Raw genomic sequence first — 20,245 nt, 5'->3', positions numbered from 1 at the left:
AAGCAACTTGCTGACAGTAGATAAAGATGTGTAACCTACAATGATATTACATGAACAATTTTTAGGCTTATACATATTTCGTTTGAGTTTAAACCTTTCAAATTGAAATGTTTTTGTAACAGACAATTCAGAAGTCTTATTTTCTTTGCCTGACATATATGTGGGCATTTTGCCCAAGGCACATCAACACGTTTAGGAGTTACAGATTCAAGAATGTTTACAAAAGGCAAAATCCAAAGGCTCTTGATTAGAATTTGGGATGTTGTTATATTTAAATTGTTTCTCAATTAAACTTGCATGATTCTAAAACACCCCATTCATCTTGCTGTAACAAGAAAAAAGAGAAAGGAACATCCAAGTTACACATACTGAAAATAAAAAATATATCAATGTGCACAACCTTCTTCTCAAGCCCCACTACAAGCTTGTTATTTATTACGTACCTTCTTCAGTTTTTGCATATCCATTCAATGAATTTCCAGGCCCAGACTGATACTCAGGAATAACATAAACTTCATATCTTGTATCGGGAGTCAAGTTCAGTAGCGTAGTTGATCTTTCATTTGCTGGGACAGTTACTTGTTTTCTCTCTCTTCCAGTCACTGGCCTGTATGCAACCCTATACCTCAGAACATTTCCTGGAGCTGGCATCCAGCCAACCTTAAAGCTATCAGTAGTTTCATCTGTTATCATTAAGTTTCGAGGAGCCCCTTTAACTGCAAACAAACACAAATATAATTTGCAAACATTTGCCTTCAGAGAACCAACTGCATTACTTCATCCCACTTACCAAGACCAGGGCCTACATTTTCAAAAAGGGAATAGTTATGTTTCTATGCTTCTCATTTTGGATAATCAATCTGAGACACCTTATAAGGGCTCGGTGTTTCAAAGAACTGGTACACAGCACTTTCTGAAAATCAGGCCCCTTTAATGCGTACCACCTCTGACTGCCAGAAGGGGAGCAGAAAACGGGATGAATCACTCAGTAAATTGCCCTGTTCTGTTCATTCCCTCTGAAGCATCTGGCACTGTCCACAGTCGAAAGACAGGATACTGGCATAGATGGACCATTGTTCTGATCCAGTATGGCCGTTCTTAAGGTTCTCAAGTCAGGCCACCAAAATTATGAGTTGCTTTTGAAAATTTAGAACCAAGGCTACAACTTAAACTGCACCAATGTTTGCTGAATTATGTAACCACTCAAGGATCTGCCAAATTAGTTGTTTAACAGAAGTAGCCTTCTAATAAAGGTAGAGTAGAGCTGTACTCAGTACATTTGTGTATACTCTCGGGCAGTTTCTTAAAATAACAGGTTGCTTAATAAAGATTTTTTTTTGCACACATTTCACTGATTGTGGGTATTTACTTCTGTGCCATCCCCAGTCACGGATGAGTGTCAGATGCACTTGACTATACATATGCACACACCAGATTTTGAAAAGCCATCTAACGTAGTAATCAGGAAAAATATTGAAAATATTGGAGCTCTATAAGCTAAATTCTCAGCATTGATATGAATTTTTCATTTATTGACTATTTAAAATGTTTATGAATTAGGCTGTTCCCCTCAAGAGAGAAAATCGCTTGTTATCTTGGAAGATAAAAAAAACTAAGGCCTGCATTTTAACATACCCTGCTCCTTGACAAAAATGATGGCTTCAGCTGAGACCATTCAGCTGGATTGGATAGATGGAACAGGGCAGAATTTAATCCTTTGCCACATACCTTGGGCCAAATTATATCATATGTTGCCCAGCAGTCAGTGGGAGTTTATTCACATGCATTTGAGGACAACATTTGCTCTTGAGTGTTCACTAACCACATCAAGGTAAACTTCCTCAACAAAGATAATTTGAACATCATTATACCAGAAATATTGTTCGTTGTTATTCAATTAAAGATCTGTTTGAAAGTTGAACAAAAAACACTTCCTTTAAAAAAACAAAAAATTATTTTTTCAATTGACCATAAATACAGAATAGGATTTAAACTCTGTAGCTGCCTAAAGCCCAAATCAGCTATCAAGAAACCAGCTATTCAACCCAAGCTGCTGGCAACTCAGCATGCAGAACTATTGGCATTTACATGGCATTAGTGGCTTCTCAAAAATGGCAGGATTTTATCAGATCAAAATGATGAGCATTTTAAAATGCACTATCAGTCATAATATGGAGTGTATTTCTGACATGTCTGAAATTTTTGTTAAAGCTGCTGTTCCCCCAGTTCTTCACATTTCAGACCTACATTTCTATGATTTATGAAGTGTGGATAGTATCAGCCAAGCAGCCATTTGAGGCAGATGATTTCCTAAGGGAGAGTTGCATGTGGCTAAAACATTATGACCTGTGCAGTTACAGTGAGATTATGTATACCAACACGTACAGGATGAAAGTCCAGATCCTCAACTCCCATTCATCTCAAAGTCCGTTAGGTGTCTAAATTCATTTGAGGATCTGGGCCAAATTGGACTGTTCCCTCAATCCAAGCCATTTTATAAATAAACACATATTTTAATCAATACTAAGGAAAATACATCAACAGAATAGCTTTTCACGCTATTCCCTTTGTTTGTGTAGTTCACCAGAATCTTCTGTAATACAAAGGTCGAAGATTATAGGGTGAACTAGGAATATGAAAAGTAATGAGTACAGCTTAATAGCCTAGCTAGATTAGATTGAATTGAATAACTAACTATAGGGGTAAAAAAAATAAATTAACTGTAATGTTACCCCTTAAAATAGGCGTGATCTTGCAGACGGTACTCACAGAAAACTTGCATGGTAGTCTAATATCTATACTGTCAGGCCAATTAAGTCTTGCTATTAAGGAGTTCCCATCTGGGAAATAGAGTTCTTTATTCTATCCATATAACCTTTTTTTCTATAAACACAAATTAAAAGACCTAGGTGCAGCAAACCACTTAAGTATATGCTTAACTTTAAGCATGTGAGTAGTCCCAATGAATTTGCTGGATCGGAGCCTTAACCTGTCTGTGTTCACGTTATACTTTTTTGTTATTTAATTTATTGATACCACCATACTCTATTGGAAAAGCGGCTTCTGAACCTCCAAGAAAACACAGTATCCAGCAAACTTAAGGGAAATAAAACACAACCTTAAATCTAATAGCTGTCCTTTATTGAAATTTTAGACCTAAAGGCCTGGTCTCCACTGCTGGGGGGGATCGACCTAAGATATGCAACTTCAGCTACTAGAATAGCGTAGCTGAAGTCGACGTATCTTAGGTCGACTTACCTCACGTCCTCACGGCGCAGGGTCGACTGCCACCACTCCCCCATCGACTCTGCTACCACCTCTCGCTGCGGTGGAGTACAGGAGTCAACGGCAGAGCAATTGGGAATCGATTTATCGTGTCTACACTAGACGCAATAAATCGATCCCCGATAGATCGATCACTACCCGCCGATTCGGCGGGTAGAGTAGATGTACCCTTAGTCAAGCCACTGGGAAACAGTAATTCCCATTCTCATCCCACATACCAGTGCCATCTCTCAGCATTAGGTTGGTATTCCACATACACAAGTTCTCTCAATAAAACAGATTCTTACTTGAATACATAACATGTTTCTGGCTGAGCATAATAGGAAGAGTACCTTCTAAAGTCGTTTCTTCCCCATCCAAGGAAGGGCCATCACCATCTTCATACTCTGCAATCACACTGACTGAATAAAGAGTTTCAGGGAGTAAATGGGTGAGAACTGAGCTAGTGCTTGAAGCTGGCACTGAAACAAGGAATTCTTCTCCACCAGCAGCTACTTTATATTTAATAAGATAGGATAAAACCTCAGATCCAGCTGGAGACCAATTCACTTTGAAACTGTTGGACGTTACCTCAGAAAAGGCCAAATTACGGGCAGGTAAATAACCTGTTTTAAAAAAAGCCACACATTACTATAAAACACTTAAAAACCCCTTTAAAATCACTCAAAAACATTTCCTGCAGTCAGCTGATTTCTTTGATTCAATAAATATTTTCTTGATATGCATCTATGCTTGTTTGTCATTCTCACTCATGAATGCATAAAATTCTATGATGATCTCTGAGTTGTCTTAAACAATATGACAATGAGTAGAAGTACCAACTCAATGTTTTCCACCTCAAGTGTCCTAGTTCAGTTAAAAAGTTGTCATTTGTTACTGCCAGCCCTGAAAACTTAAGGTGGAATCTGAGAATCAAGCTGGGTTCTTTCTTTCTCATGTTTCCTAAGGGACAACAGTGCATCCTCAATTTACTGGAGCACTAGCACACAAATGAAATTAACAGAATTTCAACACTCTTACAAGAATGGATCCAGAAGGGGGAGTAATGGAAATGACCTGAGGCACAAACATAAACCTGAAGTCCTCAGCTAGTTTTGGTTGGCTTAGCTAGCCTACCAGTAGGGATGTTAAGTGTTTGAGCCCTCCAACATAAAAGTTTCATGATCTCAACGGTATTCTAAAACAAAGGCTTATTTTTAAAGAGGCTGGGGTTTTCAAATTTTGGGCTTATCCAACTTCAGTGTCCCTTTTAAATACAAAAATTGTAAAGCACAGGATGTAGTAGCGGATGAAAAATTCCTTCACGTTTTTGACTGCTGTGAGGCGGGTTAATGTCATGAAGGATTTCTCACTCTTAACCTGAAATTTGTGAAGTTGTTGACTTTCTAAACTCTTTTAAATATAACCGCAGAAGAATTTACAGTGACAATGGCAAGTAATTTTTTACTCCTGAGGACATATTTTAACCTCTGTGACTCCTGTGTAAAAGCAAAGTAACTCCACTGAAGTCATTCTAGATTGACATCAGTGTAAATCTGGCCCTCCAACTTCAATGTCATCTTAAACACTTGCAGGGGGGACGTATTTCCCAGTTAATTTTCTTCTTTACCATTCATAAAATAATTGTTTTTTCCCCAGTGTTTTTAATAAGTTTAAAATAATCCGTCGAATCTTAAATTACTTTAAATCGGCATTGTTCCATGGAAGCCAATGGTGTAATGAAGTGAAGAATCAAGTCCACTTAGCTAATTATTTGGAGTTATTTTATGTTTTGATTGTATCACTTTAGGTAAAAACAGATGAACAGATTGTGCCCTCATTTATACCTGGACATTTTCATTGACAATAAGGGGGTTAAATAAATGTAACTGAGAATCAAATTTGGCTCAGACTATTTTCATTGCTTTTTTTTTTTTAATTTCTCTAATTATTGATAATTACTTACTTTTCTTCCTTATAGCGGCCAGTTCCTGCTCAATTCGTAGGCAGACAGACTGTGTAAGTTCAAATGATATTCTTTGGAAAGCATCAAAATCTTCCACTGTGTACACATGGGTTTCAGCAGGTGGTGAAGCAATTGCTTCCAATTCTGTACGTACTGCATCCTTAACACCAACTGCAAATATCTCTACATCTGATTCCCTCAATTTTATGGCTGGCTCTTTAAAGGCATCTGACGATTTTCCATCAGTAATAAGAATCATGACCCTTGGTACATTAGGTCTTGATCCTCTGTTGATAACAAATACTTTCTCCCTCACATAGGTCATCGCTTTGCCTGTGTTTGTAGATCCACCTCTGTAGGGGAAGGTGTTAATAGCCTGAATTATATCTTCAATTTTGTTGTATCTGTTCAAATAAAACTCCGTATAGGGATCCCTGCTGTACTGGACAAGACTTATTTGTACTTTTTGAGGTGAAATCTCAAAGCTTTTAACTAACACTTCCAAAAAGGCTCTTACTTTAACAAAATTGGCGATACCAATGCTGTAGGAGCCATCCACTAAAAGCACAATATCAGCTTTTACATCCACACCACGGGAGCATTCTGTAAAGAGAAAAAATTACAAGTATAAAAGCCAATAGTCATGGCACTTCTATTGCAGCTTTTCTAATCAGCTGACTCATCACTTATAAACACTAAACGATGATGGTCTTTGGTTAAACTAATTCCATTAACTAAAACTATGTCTTCCAGTAAGTGAAAGTCTTTTATTAAGAGAGAAATTTAGAGGTAAAAAAAAGAGCTACAATATCAGAACCATATTGATAACTTACCCACTTGAACTTTGACTGGCTGTGTTTTTTCCATTATTGTAATTGGCTCACTGGCTGCCATTCCTTTCATTGCATATATACTAATCTGGTACTCTGTTTCTGGAGAAAGATCTCTTACATTTAAAGCAGTAGTTTGAGGACCAACACTCAGCACATGTTGTTTGGCGCCTGCTATCATTGGAAAGAATTGCACTCTGTAGCCTGTTATTTGGCTAGCAGATGGATCCCAAGTCACTCTAATAGATTTTGATGAGATTTGGGTGGCCACTAGGTTTGAAGGAGGCTCCACAGCTGAAAAATTAAAAACAAATCCAAAAAGATCAAATACAATGATAAGCAGATTTTTTTTTCAAAATTGATTTGTTTTTATGTCCGACTTTTATGACAGATACAGTTGTATTTGCTCCAATTTTCTCTAGTTATTTAAAAAAAATAAAAATAATGTAGATGTAAATAAACTCAGCAGAATGGTGGGGGACTCCAAATGAGACAGAAGGTCAACAACAAAAGCTATACTCCATATCGCCTCAAAAAGGACAATGGAAACCTTGTCATTCAAACCAGCAATATAACTTTCCCTATCTATTTCCCGGAAACATATCAGAAGGTTTGAATGAATAAAGGCACCCACAGGAAACCACAGAAATAGAGCAGTCTACTCTGTCATTGTCTAGAAGGGGAAGATTTGGGAATCTTGAAGAGGCATAGAAAGTGCAAGGCTACAGCTTGAGCACAATTTGGTTTCAACAGTCTTCAGTCTTTACCCATGGATCGTTGCCAAACCATATCTTCTGCCCCTTAACCCAAGCTGCCTTGCCCTGCATAACCAGTGACACAATAGGGCATGATTCATGCCCTTCACATGTGGGTCTTTCAAAGTGAATTCTCTCCTTAAACACATTTTCCACCATGTAGTCTAAAGTGTTATGTTTTTAGGATTTGATAACTCTAAAGGCAACATAACAATTTGTAGTTATGGACTTCAGTGGGATATTTCAAATCTAGTCAATCACATGTGTTCTAATCCTCTGCTGTTTAAATCTATACAGCTGGAAACATGTCTTCCATATTCTAATGGCAGATTATAAAATGAATGGAACTATCAGAATAAGCATGGACCATCACATTAAAAACACATATCCGTACATTCCAGTTAACAATAAACTTTTGTAAAAGGTCTCACCTTCTTCTCCACTAACCAATTCACCCAGCTGTTCATCAACACCTGAGCACACTTGTGAGATTATTTCATTCTGTATATCGACTATTCCATCAAAATTTGCCACGTTAAAAACATGCTTCAAGGATGGCTGAGATGCCATAAGTTTCAGTTCTTTTGCATCTGCTGCTTTGATTCCTAAAAGTTATGACAGATGAGATCATATTATGTATAAAACATTTAGATCTTTGTAAGTCTATTTTTAAAGTTTTAAAGCATCTTGGAATAAAGCTGATGCAGGTTAAGCTCTTTAATTATTAACAACCAGGCTACTAAAACTTAATTAAAGCTGTGGGTTAATGCAGTAGACTTTTACTTAATGAGGTCATATGTCAAACCGAGTTTGTCGGTCATATCCTAGTCTCCCTCTGGACACGTTACAAAACTACCACACAGTTTGGCACAGCTGGGACTCTCTGCTCAGGAGAGACCAAAGGGCCAGTCTCAGGTACCATGCATTGTATTCCCTAGCCTGTAAAATGCATGAATCAAGCTAGTGCTATTAGAATGTTAATGCCTCACTTTAATGAGCATTAAATTTATCCACAATATTAAATAGTAACAATAATTAATGAATAACTTATATACCCAAGGAGAAGACTTCAACTCCTATGTTGCGAAGCTCTCTTGCAGGAATTTCAACTTCATCTTGAGATTTTCCATCCGTAATGATAATTGCTACTTTAGGAATGCCTTTTCTTGCTCCAGCAGATTCAGTGAATGCATTCCTAATCAGATAATCAATAGCTTCACCTAAAAACAACAAAATGGTCTGTGGTTTTCTTAGGTATGAGTGAACTAGGATTTAAATAGTATTTCAGCTGTAAAATAAAATGCTATACAAACAGATTTCGGTGGAAGTTTTTCCCTCAACTATTGCTTTTAGCTTTCATATGTTATCATATGTTTTATAAGTTATAAAATCTGTACCTGTCATTGTATTGCCACCTTTGTAAGGTATTCCTCTAATTGCATTAAGAAGATCATTCCTTCTGAAATACTGATTTAAGTTGAACTCAGTTCTTGTATCAGTACTGTACTGAACAACTCCAATTCGTGTCTTTTCTTCCCCAATGTCAAAAGCCGATACAAGAGTGTCCATGAAGTCCAAAATATATCTGAAGTTACTTCTCCCAACACTCCATGAGCCATCCACAAGAAAAACTAAATCTGTCAGTGCACTGACAGAACATTCTGAAACACATTAAAAACAACACAAATCTCTTAACAGAACAATGAAAAATCACTTACATGTCAATATCTCCAAACACTTTCACTACCCCATACCATAGTCAAAAGCTATCAGTTAAAAATGAACAATAGAACTCTAACAAATAGAAGCCAAGCCAAACAGAAATTAAACAGATTAGAATCCTTATTTGAAATATCTTACTTGGGTTGGACACCGTTCACCTAGCTTTAGTGACATATCTACTGTGAGGATATTCCAGAAACAGAGAAATTCATTACAATAACACTGATAAGCACTGGGGCAGAAATAGTAAACACTGAACAAAACATTCAATGCTTTTGGTGGAAAATAACTTTACTAAACCTCTAATAAAATATAGTATTTGTAAAATGTGTTAAAATGTGATTTTGGAAGTGACAGACTCCTTTTTTGTATGACACACTGATCATCTATGCAAAAATCACACAACCCTGTTAAACTTTTTATAACTTTTATAAATTAGACCTATTATTAATGGGTCTAATTTGAATCAACACCAAGTTGCTTGCGGCCAAATGTGCCTTTGCATATGTACAAACCTTCCATTGATATCAAAAGGAGATCTGCATATCTGTAGGAAGAATTTGTCCCTGAGGGCCTAATCCTGGGCTTTGGTCCATTTGCAGCACAGGACCTACCAAAGCCATGCACCCCAACCAGACTTCAAAGCCACAAAGAACTATTTGTGTGCTAAAGGAGGAAGCCAGCCTCAGAAGTGGCTATGTAACACCAGCTCTTCCACTGCCCCAAAGTGGTGTTGCAGTCTCTCTCTCTACCTAGGAACTAAGGGATGACATTGGAGAGGCACTGAGCATGTGCAGCCTGAGCTCCTGATGGCAAGTTTTGGTTGGAGAACCTGAATGGAGCTGCACACCCTCAACAGAAGCCTTCCAACTGGGAGCTCCAAAATGAAACTGTCCATCAGGAGCTCAGGCTGGGGTCAAAGAGCACCTTGTCCTGCAGTGATCAGTAGTTACAAAGGGAGACATACAGCTCCTGCAGCAGTGCACACCCCCCAATATACAATGTTGTAGAAGGATTTGATGCTGGGGAAGAATTAATTCTGATAGTGCTCTTCTCTCCCTCCCCCACCCTTATCCCAACAGCAGTACAGGTTTTTTCTGCAACCCTGTGTGTCCTCAGCAGGGAGACATTTATTAAAGGGCTGAGATGTGCTTAGGGTTGCTCAGAGGAGATGAGCTTATTTGCATGAAATCCCTGGCTCTCAGCTCAGATTTTCACCTCTTTCCCATACAGAGGCAGCAGATTTTCAGACCCTCCTCGAGTTTAGTCAGCCCAGCACACTCAGCCAGATTACATATTAGTACAACCTTACTGCTAAACAACATAGGCACAGTATCAGAGGGGTAGCCGTGTTAGTCTGAATCTGTAAAAAGCAACAGAGGGTAAATCTGCAAATTTGACACCATCAGATCAGGATTAAACAAAGACTGTGAATGGCTATCCAACTACAGAAACAGTTTCTCCTCCCTTGGTGTTCACACCTCAACTGCTAGCAGAGCACCTCACCCTCCCTGATTGAACTAACCTTGTTATCTCCACACTGATATATACCTGCCTCTGGAGATTTCCATTACTTGCATCTGAAGAAGTGAGGTTCTGACCCACGAAAGCTTATGCTCCCAGTACTTCTATTAGTCTCAAAGGTGCCACAGGACCCTCTGTTGCTTTTAACATAGGCACAGAATTTGACTTTATCATCTGATCCAAAGCCCTGACTTTGCACTGACATAAATGGGCTTTGGATCAAGCCCTTAGTTACCTCTAAAATGTCACATAAGCTGGAAGACAAAAAACGTACTTTTTATGTGAATCTGGCCGGGCTTCTTGTCCTCTGGACTCACTGCAACACCTGTCTGAACTAAACAAACCACAACATAAACAGGATTAGTGGAAAGGAAACAAGAAATTGTCACTTGGCTATAGGTTACATTTTGTAAAAGTCAAGAAAAACAAGGTGAGAAGGAGATACGTCAACCAGATTTGTAGTGTGCCTCTCTCAGAATGAGAATGCATATGTGCAATTTACAAGTACAATTCCTGGATACTGATTTGACAGCATTAGAGTTAGGCCAATACATAAATAATTACAAATTCCTTGTGCTCACACTGCACCTGCCATCCTGAAGTGTTTATGAGAACTAATAATTAACCTTTGCAACACCATGTAAATCAGGTAAATAATATTATCCCCATCTTACAGATGGGTAAACTGTGGTTAAGTAACATGCTTGTGATTATATGAGAAATCTGCAGCAAAGCCAGAAACAAAGCATAATGGGGAAAAAGCTGCTCATGGGCCACAGATGGCCAGGCTATAGGTATGCAATGATGTTTTGTTGGCCAATTGGCACCAACCCAGAATTTGCTCCTATAACCCAAATATTAAATAGCCACTTAAGTTGCTTTATTCAGCTATGTCTAACCTTTTTATGTGTACTTACTTGTAAGTTGGCCAAAGACAGGTAGACTCTCTTCTCTGTCATCATATGAAGCTATTGTCACAACATATTCTGTATCAGGTGTAAGATCTGACAATATAGTATGGGTAACACTAGGTGCAAGGGTAAATTCTTTAGTAGGTCCATCTGCAATACAACATACAAAGCACATTTAACACAAAGGGTCTAAACCCAATCATAATAATTATGAGTTTTTCATAATCTGAAAACACAGTAGAAAGAGTTATCTGTCCACAGGCTGTAAATAAAATTTTAAAACAGTTGTTTGCCTTCCTGAAACACCTAGTTGCAAAGGACATACAGAACTGCGTCCAATAAAGCATTTTATTTAATCGTCAATTTTAAAACCAATCATGTGTACAATAAAATTAGCTGTCATTCAGAAAATCAGTTTATATAGTGGGTCTGATTCTAACCTCATATCATATTCTAACCTCATTTTACATGGGTATAACTCCAGTGATTGTAGTTGAGTTACAAATGATTTACACTGGTAAAAATGAAAGGAGATGTGGCCCCAATATTTTACATTGAGAGATGCACACTATTTTCCCTAGAAAAAGCACATGGTTGGTATAAGGTTCTTTTATGTTATTTAAGCTATTATATTTTTAATAGAAGATCATTTTCAATTTTCCAATATGTAAAATCAGGCAGAAGAGACATGCTTCCAAATTGGTATTTCTAATACTACTGTGGACATGCACTGGGCCTGATTCTCAACTGCCTTGCACTGTGAGTAGCCACCAACATGTGTGGAGAATTAGCATGAGAAATACTGTCATTTGGACTTAGTAGCATTTCACATTCACTCTGCACTTGTTAAGGGGCAAGGCAGAGGAGACTCAGAGACACACCATTTATAGAGTCAGTTTTGGTTAAAAACAGTATGGCTGGATCTGATTCTGAATTCATATCAGTTTTACACTAAGGTCATTAGGAATTACTCCTGATTTACACTGGGATAACAGCTGAAACAGGATTTCCAGGAATCAGACATCATTAAGAAGATTATCAACAGTGGACATTACCTTTCCCCCTATACAGCTAAAAGCAACAGTTGCTAGGGTGACCAGATAGCAACTGTGAAAAAACAGGACAGGCACCTATATAAGAAAAAGTCCCAAAAAAACGGGACTGTCCCTTTAAAAATGGGACATCTGGTCACCCTAACAGTAGCAGAACTTCCACCACCTATCTACCGTCAATGTATGTCATTCAGCAACTATTTCTGACAATGCGCCACATGTTTAAGAAAAAGTTCTGCATATCTAATCAACATCAATTAATATTCACTAGCCAACCCTAGAACATTTGGACCTAATCCTGCATAGTGTTTCCTGAGCAGTGCATAGTGCTCTCAATTCCCATTTAAGTTAACAGGAGCTGAAAGTGTTCAGAACTATGCAAGATTACGTATATCTTAGGGAAATGAAAGAGTGGGTAAACTTTCTACACTAACACCAGGATTCCAGGGCCCAACCCTGCAGACCCTTATGGATGTAAGAAGTATCACTGACTTTAGTGAGACTACTCACAAGAGTAAGAGTTCACTGGTATGAATAAGGTTTCGCAGCCAGGATTTTCAAATGACTTTCAATGGGATTTGGGTCCCTAAATCCCTTAGGCCCTTTGAAAATCCCAGTTTGCAATATTGGGCCGCCAAGTGTTTTGGGACAGGGGCTGTTACGAAACTAAACTGCTGAAGAGATTAACCATGAGTGAAGGGCCTGAACAGGTGGCAGAACCCAAAGGCTAGATTTTGCTATCTGCCTGCATCACGCAGCCAGGGGTAGTGCAGGCCCACCCTCCCAGGAACTTTCTATTTTCCCTCAGGGGCTGAAATTTACACCTTCTCTTTATGAGGTGTAGCCCTGCCTTCACCTACTTCCTGCCCCTCCACACCTAGATGCTCCAAGGGAGAAGCATCTAGAGCACAATCCTTGCGTATTCCAAAGCGTTGAAGCTACAATGCAGGTAGCCCTAACACATGCCACACAAGAAAGGGAAATCCTTGCTCCCTCCTATGCCTCTATGGAGCTGTGTAAGGACAAGGCACAATCTTACCTGTAAAAATTAGGACGTTAACATCTATCCTCACACTTCATTTCGACACTTACACAAAAATCATTTTTAATAGATTTCACAAAAACAAATGTAGTGGTGTGAGATCAAGTGACTTTATAAAACAAAACCTTACCAGTCGTAGGGACCACTGTTATCCTGTACCCCTCTATTGCATCAGGTGGTCTTGTCCATGACATTCGAACAGTATGTTCATCTATAATTGTAAAATTCAAGTCTGACGGTGGATTAACTGCAAAAGATTTACATCAGGGAAATGTTTACTAAATAGAACAAGCTACCATCATCTTAATAAATAAAATAATAATGTTGAGCAAAGCATACTAAGATTGTCTTTGCATAAATTTGTTTCCAACAAATATAAAGATATGTTGTTGGAAAAAAGAGTAAAATAAAAGATGACGAAATACGACAAAACATCAGAGAGCATACGCATTACAAAGGACAGCACAGAACATTTGTTTCTTGAGTTGCCAAGTCATTCAAGAATGGCCAGCAAAATCAAGCACAATAGAAAACACATTTGGATACATGTACAATGAGTTCACAGATAATAACCACATATGCAAACATGTCACATAACAATTAAAGGATTTTTTGTACATGCTGGGTGCAGATCGTACAAGCATGCCAAATCACAACCTGCTTACAACACCATGAGATCGTTTAGAACATCAATACAGTACTCTTTTCCATAGGACATCAAAGAATTGATCATCTTTTTGAAATGGTCTCTGCATACTCATATTTCTTACCAATTATATTTCACTAAATCTAAAAACTTGGCAGAGATAAAGAAAAATAGATTTTTAATAATACAGAAAAAGTTGGAGCATTTTAATGTTTAGTCAAACAATTTATATTATGTTCAATATGTAAGTATACATGTCAAATGTATATCAAGAATACTATATCCATGTATTACATTATTCCAAAGTACTGGGAGCTTAACCCCTTTGTTCCTAGGTGCCACTAATCTGGCATATTTTGCATATGGTTGCAAAGAATTCAGGAATGAAGGGGTTAACAAATAACAATGGTTATAAGGAATTTGCTGTAATATCTGAACTGATACAAAAGTTCGCAAAACTACGATTCTCCCTGTTTACACCAGTTTGCTGTACAATTTCCAAGGTGTAAACCATCGTTATCATGTTCCCTTTGCAGCAGGTGTACCCATACTAGAAGTAGCATTTTAACATAAAATGCCAGTATGGTTCTTTCAAACACATTGGTTAATTATGAAAAGACAACATCAAGGTATATTTGTAGACATTTATTTACAGAATTTATAGAAAACAGTGAAGAGGGCACCAGTGATCGGAACAAAGGACTGCAAATAAAAACTTGTAGGAGCTGGTGAGAGAAGTAATTGAACAGTATAGAAAGAAATAGTTTACATACGCTATTTTGCAGCATCATGCATATGGACATGAAATGTCAATTATTATTTTTTTAGCTTCCCACAATGGACAAAAGCCTCCATGTACAGGGTTCATTACACAAAGACGTTTCATAAAATATTTTATAATGATATTCTCTTTTTAAAATTTTCATGCTCAGTCATGCAGTATTTTACTGACTCACTGTCAGTGCATGGTAGGTATAGTATAGATTACTATTTAAACAGGTCTACAAAGTAAGATAAGATTCAGCCATACTTTCCATAAATACTTTCCTCTGTTTTGCAAGCATTCTTTATTAGTCAGACTTTGTCTGTTTCCTGGAAGATCTCCATCACATATTAAGGATTTTTTGTTTTGTTATTTAAACACGTTTCAGTGAAAAGAGCATCTTTGAGACATAAATCACAGAATTTAAACTGCTGCTAGGCCTTTATACAATAATAATAAATGATAAAAATGAAGTAGACAGTCTTTTTATAGATATTTACTGTCACTTCCAACCATAGGATAATATGGCTTTGTAATATTGATATAATAGATATACTAGTACTGGAATAAATGTTATTTTTCCTATTATCCATACACAGGCAGTGAGATTAGACTATTAATCTGCATGCAGTTTTTTCATCATTCTGTTTCCTGTAATCACATTGCTAGAGACAGCAAAGTAGTTATTTAGTATCAAAATCATGCAACAGATGTTAATAGTAAAATACATTTGCATATTAAGAATATCATTATAAAATATTGATTCAGTAGCAATGGCTCAGGACAAATTTAATGCAAAGGCAGAGACAACTGACCTGAGCATGCTTCAAAAGAAAAAAAAATCAGTACATGGAAAAAATAGCACCACCAACCTTGAAAGTAAATTGACCTGATGCAGCAGAGACCTTAGGCTGTAACTGCTGAAGGACAGCAGCAGCCCAACTTGTTGGTATCCAAATGACCGGATTCCTGATAAACTGAAAAACTGACTGTGGGGAAAAGTCTTTAACATTTTAAAGGATTTTATGAAAACTCATAAGTGGTACTTGGAAATTAAAAAGTAGAATACAATCAATATTTAACTACTGTAAATGCCATCCACATATGAAAGCTAAACAAATCCAAATGCTGCTCCCATTAAAGTCACAGGAATTTTCCCTTGGACATGCAGGATTTGGCCCCCAGCCATTAACATTTCTATTGAATTAACACCATTCAAGTGAAAGAAAAGCTCTTTAGACTCCAAGCCTGCAACTGGATCCAAGCCTCACCCAAAACCCCACGGAATCCAGTGGGGTTCTGCACAGTCCAAGGGTTAACCACTGTGGAACTTATTGCAGGCTCGGGGCCTAACTGTGGTCATATGACTGAGAACAAGGAGTCAAATGAAGCATTGTAAAAGATTTTGTGGTAAAAATCTCATTATGTTAATCAAAAATAAATGAGACAACTGCTATTTCACATTATTATTCTTATTCCCTGGCTCATCATGACGAAATCATATACTTGTTATATGGGCTCAATCCTGCAGTATTTTAATAGACAAAATGTCCACTGAACACAATGGGAGTTTTGCCTATGCTAGGCCTAAGGAACAGGGCCCCTAAAGCCCTGATCCTACAAAGACCTATGTATGCATATAACTATACTCATGTGAGTAGCCCTCATCAAGATTTCTCATGCAAATAAAGTTACCTGTGTGTAAATCTCTGCAAGACAGAGATTAGGCATTTACTGCCTGATCCTGTGCTGTCAATGGCAATGCTTCCATTGACTTCAGACGTACAGGATCAGGACCTTAATGTATGGTAATGCCATAATATTCCAGCAAATATGGAAAAGGAGAATAATAAGATATATTTGCCTAGTAACCCAAAAACTAATAATACTTGATAAGATTGTACAGTTACTTAATGAGAGAAAAATTGCATTGTTTGCTGAGTACTAATGATATAGAACTCATTTAAAACAATATAAATGTCTCTAAATCATGGAACTTGCAGCTAAATGGCCGCAGACTGGTCTCAATCCACCACACAAACAGGGCCAATCTTTTGACCTGGGCCTCAAGCTCAAAGAGGGCCTCAAATTTAGACACTTGTTAATTTTTTGGCATTTGATAAGTTTAGCAACTTGTTTTTATGCGCATCCCTATCGAACCAAAATGTGACTCAGCTTAGAGCTGCAAATTTAAGCAAATAAAAGACATATTTTGGTAAAAAGACATAATTTTTTTGTTAACTGATATAGATTTTGTCATATTAAAGAGTTAAAAATGTTCATAAATATTGCGTATTTTTGTCAGTTTGCCTGCATCAGTGGCTTCAGGTGAACGGACCTTCAACATGTTGAAGCAGGTAAAGAACTATCACCGTTCAGCTATGGGACAAGAGCGTTTGAATAGGCTCGCCATGCTTAATATCAACTGTGACATTGCATGAAAGCTAGATTTTTCCTCAATAATTAGTGCATTTCCACAGAAAACAGCTAGAAAAGCATTTGTTAAATAAAAAAATATTCAAATTATGTCTCACTCTTTTTTGGTGCCTTATATTGTTTTCATGTGTCATCATTTTTTATTTTTATTATGGCTAGGGTCCTCAAAAGCTGGAGGTAGCCTGGGTCTCTCTTGACCTCTGAGAGGGCCTGCACACAATTCACTAATTCCACCAGGGCTTGGGGGCAATAAGGAGGTTCCAATGAATTAAACAAACAACTTTCAATAAGCTATTTTTAGAAGCCAATATTTCATGTGTTCATATATGTCTCAGTCACTTCTAGAACTATCGTAAGATAAATTTCTTTATTATATAACCTATGTTATATATCGGGGTAGGCAACCTACGGCACGCGTGCCAAAGGCGGCACGGGAGCTGATTTTCAGTGGCACTCACACTGCCTGGGTCCTGGCCACTGTCCGGGGGGCTCTGCATTTTAATTTAATTTTAAATGAAGCTTCTTAAACATTTTAAAAACCTTATTTACTTTACACACAACAATAGTTTAGTTATATATTATAGACTTCTAGAAAGAGACCTTCTAAAAATGTTAAAATTATTACTGGCATGCGAAATCTTAAATCAAAGTGAATAAATGAAGACTCAGCACACCACTTCTGAAAGGTTGCCAACCCCGGTTATATATCCAAAAAAAATGCATGTCCAGTCATGATGTATCTAATTCATACCACTATTTATATTGTATATATCAGAATATTTGCTAAGACTAAAAATATAGAGGTTTTTTCCCCTTGTTATGTATACATTATATTGGTTTGTATTGCTTAGCAGATAGCACAAACCCAATATAAAATAAAAGCCAATGGCATTTCACAGATTGTACAAGGTAGCCGCTAGAAGTTCCCAATGAATATCTAATGAGAGAGGGAAAGATTACTTAAAAGAATACTGTCAAATAATTTAGATCCATAATTTGACCTACAGTAAAATTATCATATTCTAGAAGGTGCTGTCCTGCAGCATCTAACTATCCATTAAATAAAAATTCCATCACTGAGAAATTAAAGTAACCACTACCATTTTTTTGAGGCACATAAAATAGTATAGGAGTACTTGTGGCACCTTAGAGACTAACAAATTTATTAGAGCATAAGCTTTCGTGGGCTACAGCCCACTTCTTCGGATGCATATAGAGTGGAACATATATTGAGGAGATATATATACGCACATACAGAGAGCATGAACAGGTGGTAAGACAACTCCCATCTGTTCATGCTCTCTGTATGTGCGTATATATATCTCCTCAATATATGTTCCACTCTATATGCATCCAAAGAAGTGGGCTGTAGCCCACGAAAGCTTATGCTCTAATAAATTTGTTAGTCTCTAAGGTGCCACAAGTACTCCTGTTCTTTTTGCGGATACAGACTAACACGGCTGCTACTCTGAAACATAAAATAGTATGGTATGATTTCTCTCGCTGGCTAGCATTGCAGCAGCAATCAAACAATATGTCTAATCTTGCTCCTACTGAAGTGAGTTCTGTGAAGGATGGACAGGACCCAATATTCATGTTTATTCATCAGTTATTCTTTTCTTTTCTTTTATATATGGCATGGATTTGTTATTAGGCAACTAACCAGACACTGAACCCAGCTCTGTTCCCATTAAGGTCAAAGTTACTGATCTCACTGAAGGAAAAAATAAGCCTCTTATTTTAATAAAATAAAGCTATTGTTTAGTAAAGCATAACTTCTCACCTCGTCAGATATGCAGTGTTGCTCACAATACCACAAGGTTGCCATCTGTTTTTATATTTTTATAAATTATACATATTTCTTACATTTTGAGTAAAAATGTAACTAATGTGAAATATATTTTGTTAATATTTCACATTTTTAAAAATATATATAATAAAAATATATTTTTGAATATACACACAGTTCTCTGTGTGTTTGTGTATATATATATGTATGTACATATATACATAGGCTTCAAAGGATTAGACTTTTATCAATAAATGTTGATAAATGTCAATTTAACCATACATACAAAATGATGAAAAATATTTTCATCGATCATCTAAATTTACAGATAGGCAAAGTAAGAAAAATACTGTTTGAGGACTTATTAGAGTTGGATTTAAGGATATTTACTTTGTATATTTTTACATGTGATGCTGACAATTTGTGTTTTAATGGTTATAAAGCTTTAACTTTATCAATCTCAGCATCTACTGTCATTAAATAATTATTGTCTGACCCCTTCTACTGCCCGACCTCCCAAAACTTTCAAAATGTAAATGATAAAAATCAGAAAAAGTATTAAAAATAAACATAAATATTATCCATTGAAATTATTTTTTTAAATCAAATTCTGCCAAGTCTATATCTATACATATGTGTGTGTGTAGACTTGACAGAATTTGAATTATATAGATATAGATATATAGATATAGGTACAGATATCTAGATATAGATATAAACTTTCCTACAATCAATGAGAAAAATAAGGAGGTACAGTCACTTTAAATATTTAAATTGTACTATCACCTTTCGTACTCAGTGGTGAGATGGTCACATATTACTAGGAATTTGTGTGAGATCCACCAATTCACTTGTCAGAAGACAAGCAACAGCCATCAAATGGTAACAAGCCATCAAAAGGTAAGTCACTACCAACCTGATCCAAATTTGAATAGGTGACATAGATCTGAAAGGCTTCATATGCCCTTGCTTATCACCATTCATTCCTCTCCCTTTATTAAATGTATACTCCATTACATATAAAACTTCCTTAGTCCCTTAACAGCAATGGCTGCATATTATTTTTCACTCTCCATATTGTATTTCCTGGAGATATGTTTTCCTACAGACATTCCTTTTTCTCTCAGGCCCCCCAACTACCCAGAGGTAGTGTATAGCTTAGCACAATTATGCTCTCCCATCTTCCCAGGAAAAAACAGGCTTTTCTGGAATTTAAATCTAATCTACCACCTTCTGAAACGCTGAAATGTCACAATCTTCAAATGTTGAATATTGCCAATAATATAAGGCATTATTCGTTAAGCTACTGTGGGAGGGATTTTAAAGGCACAAAGGTGATCTTGAAAGTCAATGACAGTTGGGTGACTAACTCACTTTTGAACATCTCCTCTGTATGAGAAATATAACATAATACATAAGCTAGGACATTAAACAAGCCAGTATACTGAAACTGTAACTACAAGGCTATTCATACCTTAAAGTATTTTGCCCATCCATGGCTAAAAAAGTAAAACATTTATATTTTTCTCTAAAAGACACTGACTT

At 36.9% G+C, this 20,245-nt stretch overlaps 1 protein-coding gene across 1 annotated transcript in view; it reads right to left on the bottom strand.

Annotated features, from left to right (window-relative positions):
* The window catches only part of COL12A1 (collagen type XII alpha 1 chain), a 136,896-nt gene that overhangs the window by 108,347 nt on the left and 8,304 nt on the right, over positions 1-20,245 (bottom strand). Inside the window, 10 exon segments of the mRNA XM_054024531.1 lie at positions 444-716; positions 3,618-3,890; positions 5,231-5,833; positions 6,064-6,354; positions 7,247-7,420; positions 7,871-8,035; positions 8,213-8,476; positions 10,336-10,395; positions 10,979-11,122; positions 13,197-13,313. Of these exon segments, the coding sequence (XP_053880506.1) occupies positions 444-716; positions 3,618-3,890; positions 5,231-5,833; positions 6,064-6,354; positions 7,247-7,420; positions 7,871-8,035; positions 8,213-8,476; positions 10,336-10,395; positions 10,979-11,122; positions 13,197-13,313 (2,364 nt within the window).

This window comes from Malaclemys terrapin, chromosome 3 (assembly GCF_027887155.1).
Source record: "Malaclemys terrapin pileata isolate rMalTer1 chromosome 3, rMalTer1.hap1, whole genome shotgun sequence".
Classification (NCBI taxonomy): Eukaryota; Metazoa; Chordata; order Testudines; family Emydidae; genus Malaclemys; species Malaclemys terrapin.
This window is presented reverse-complemented; position numbering and strand designations above follow the sequence as displayed.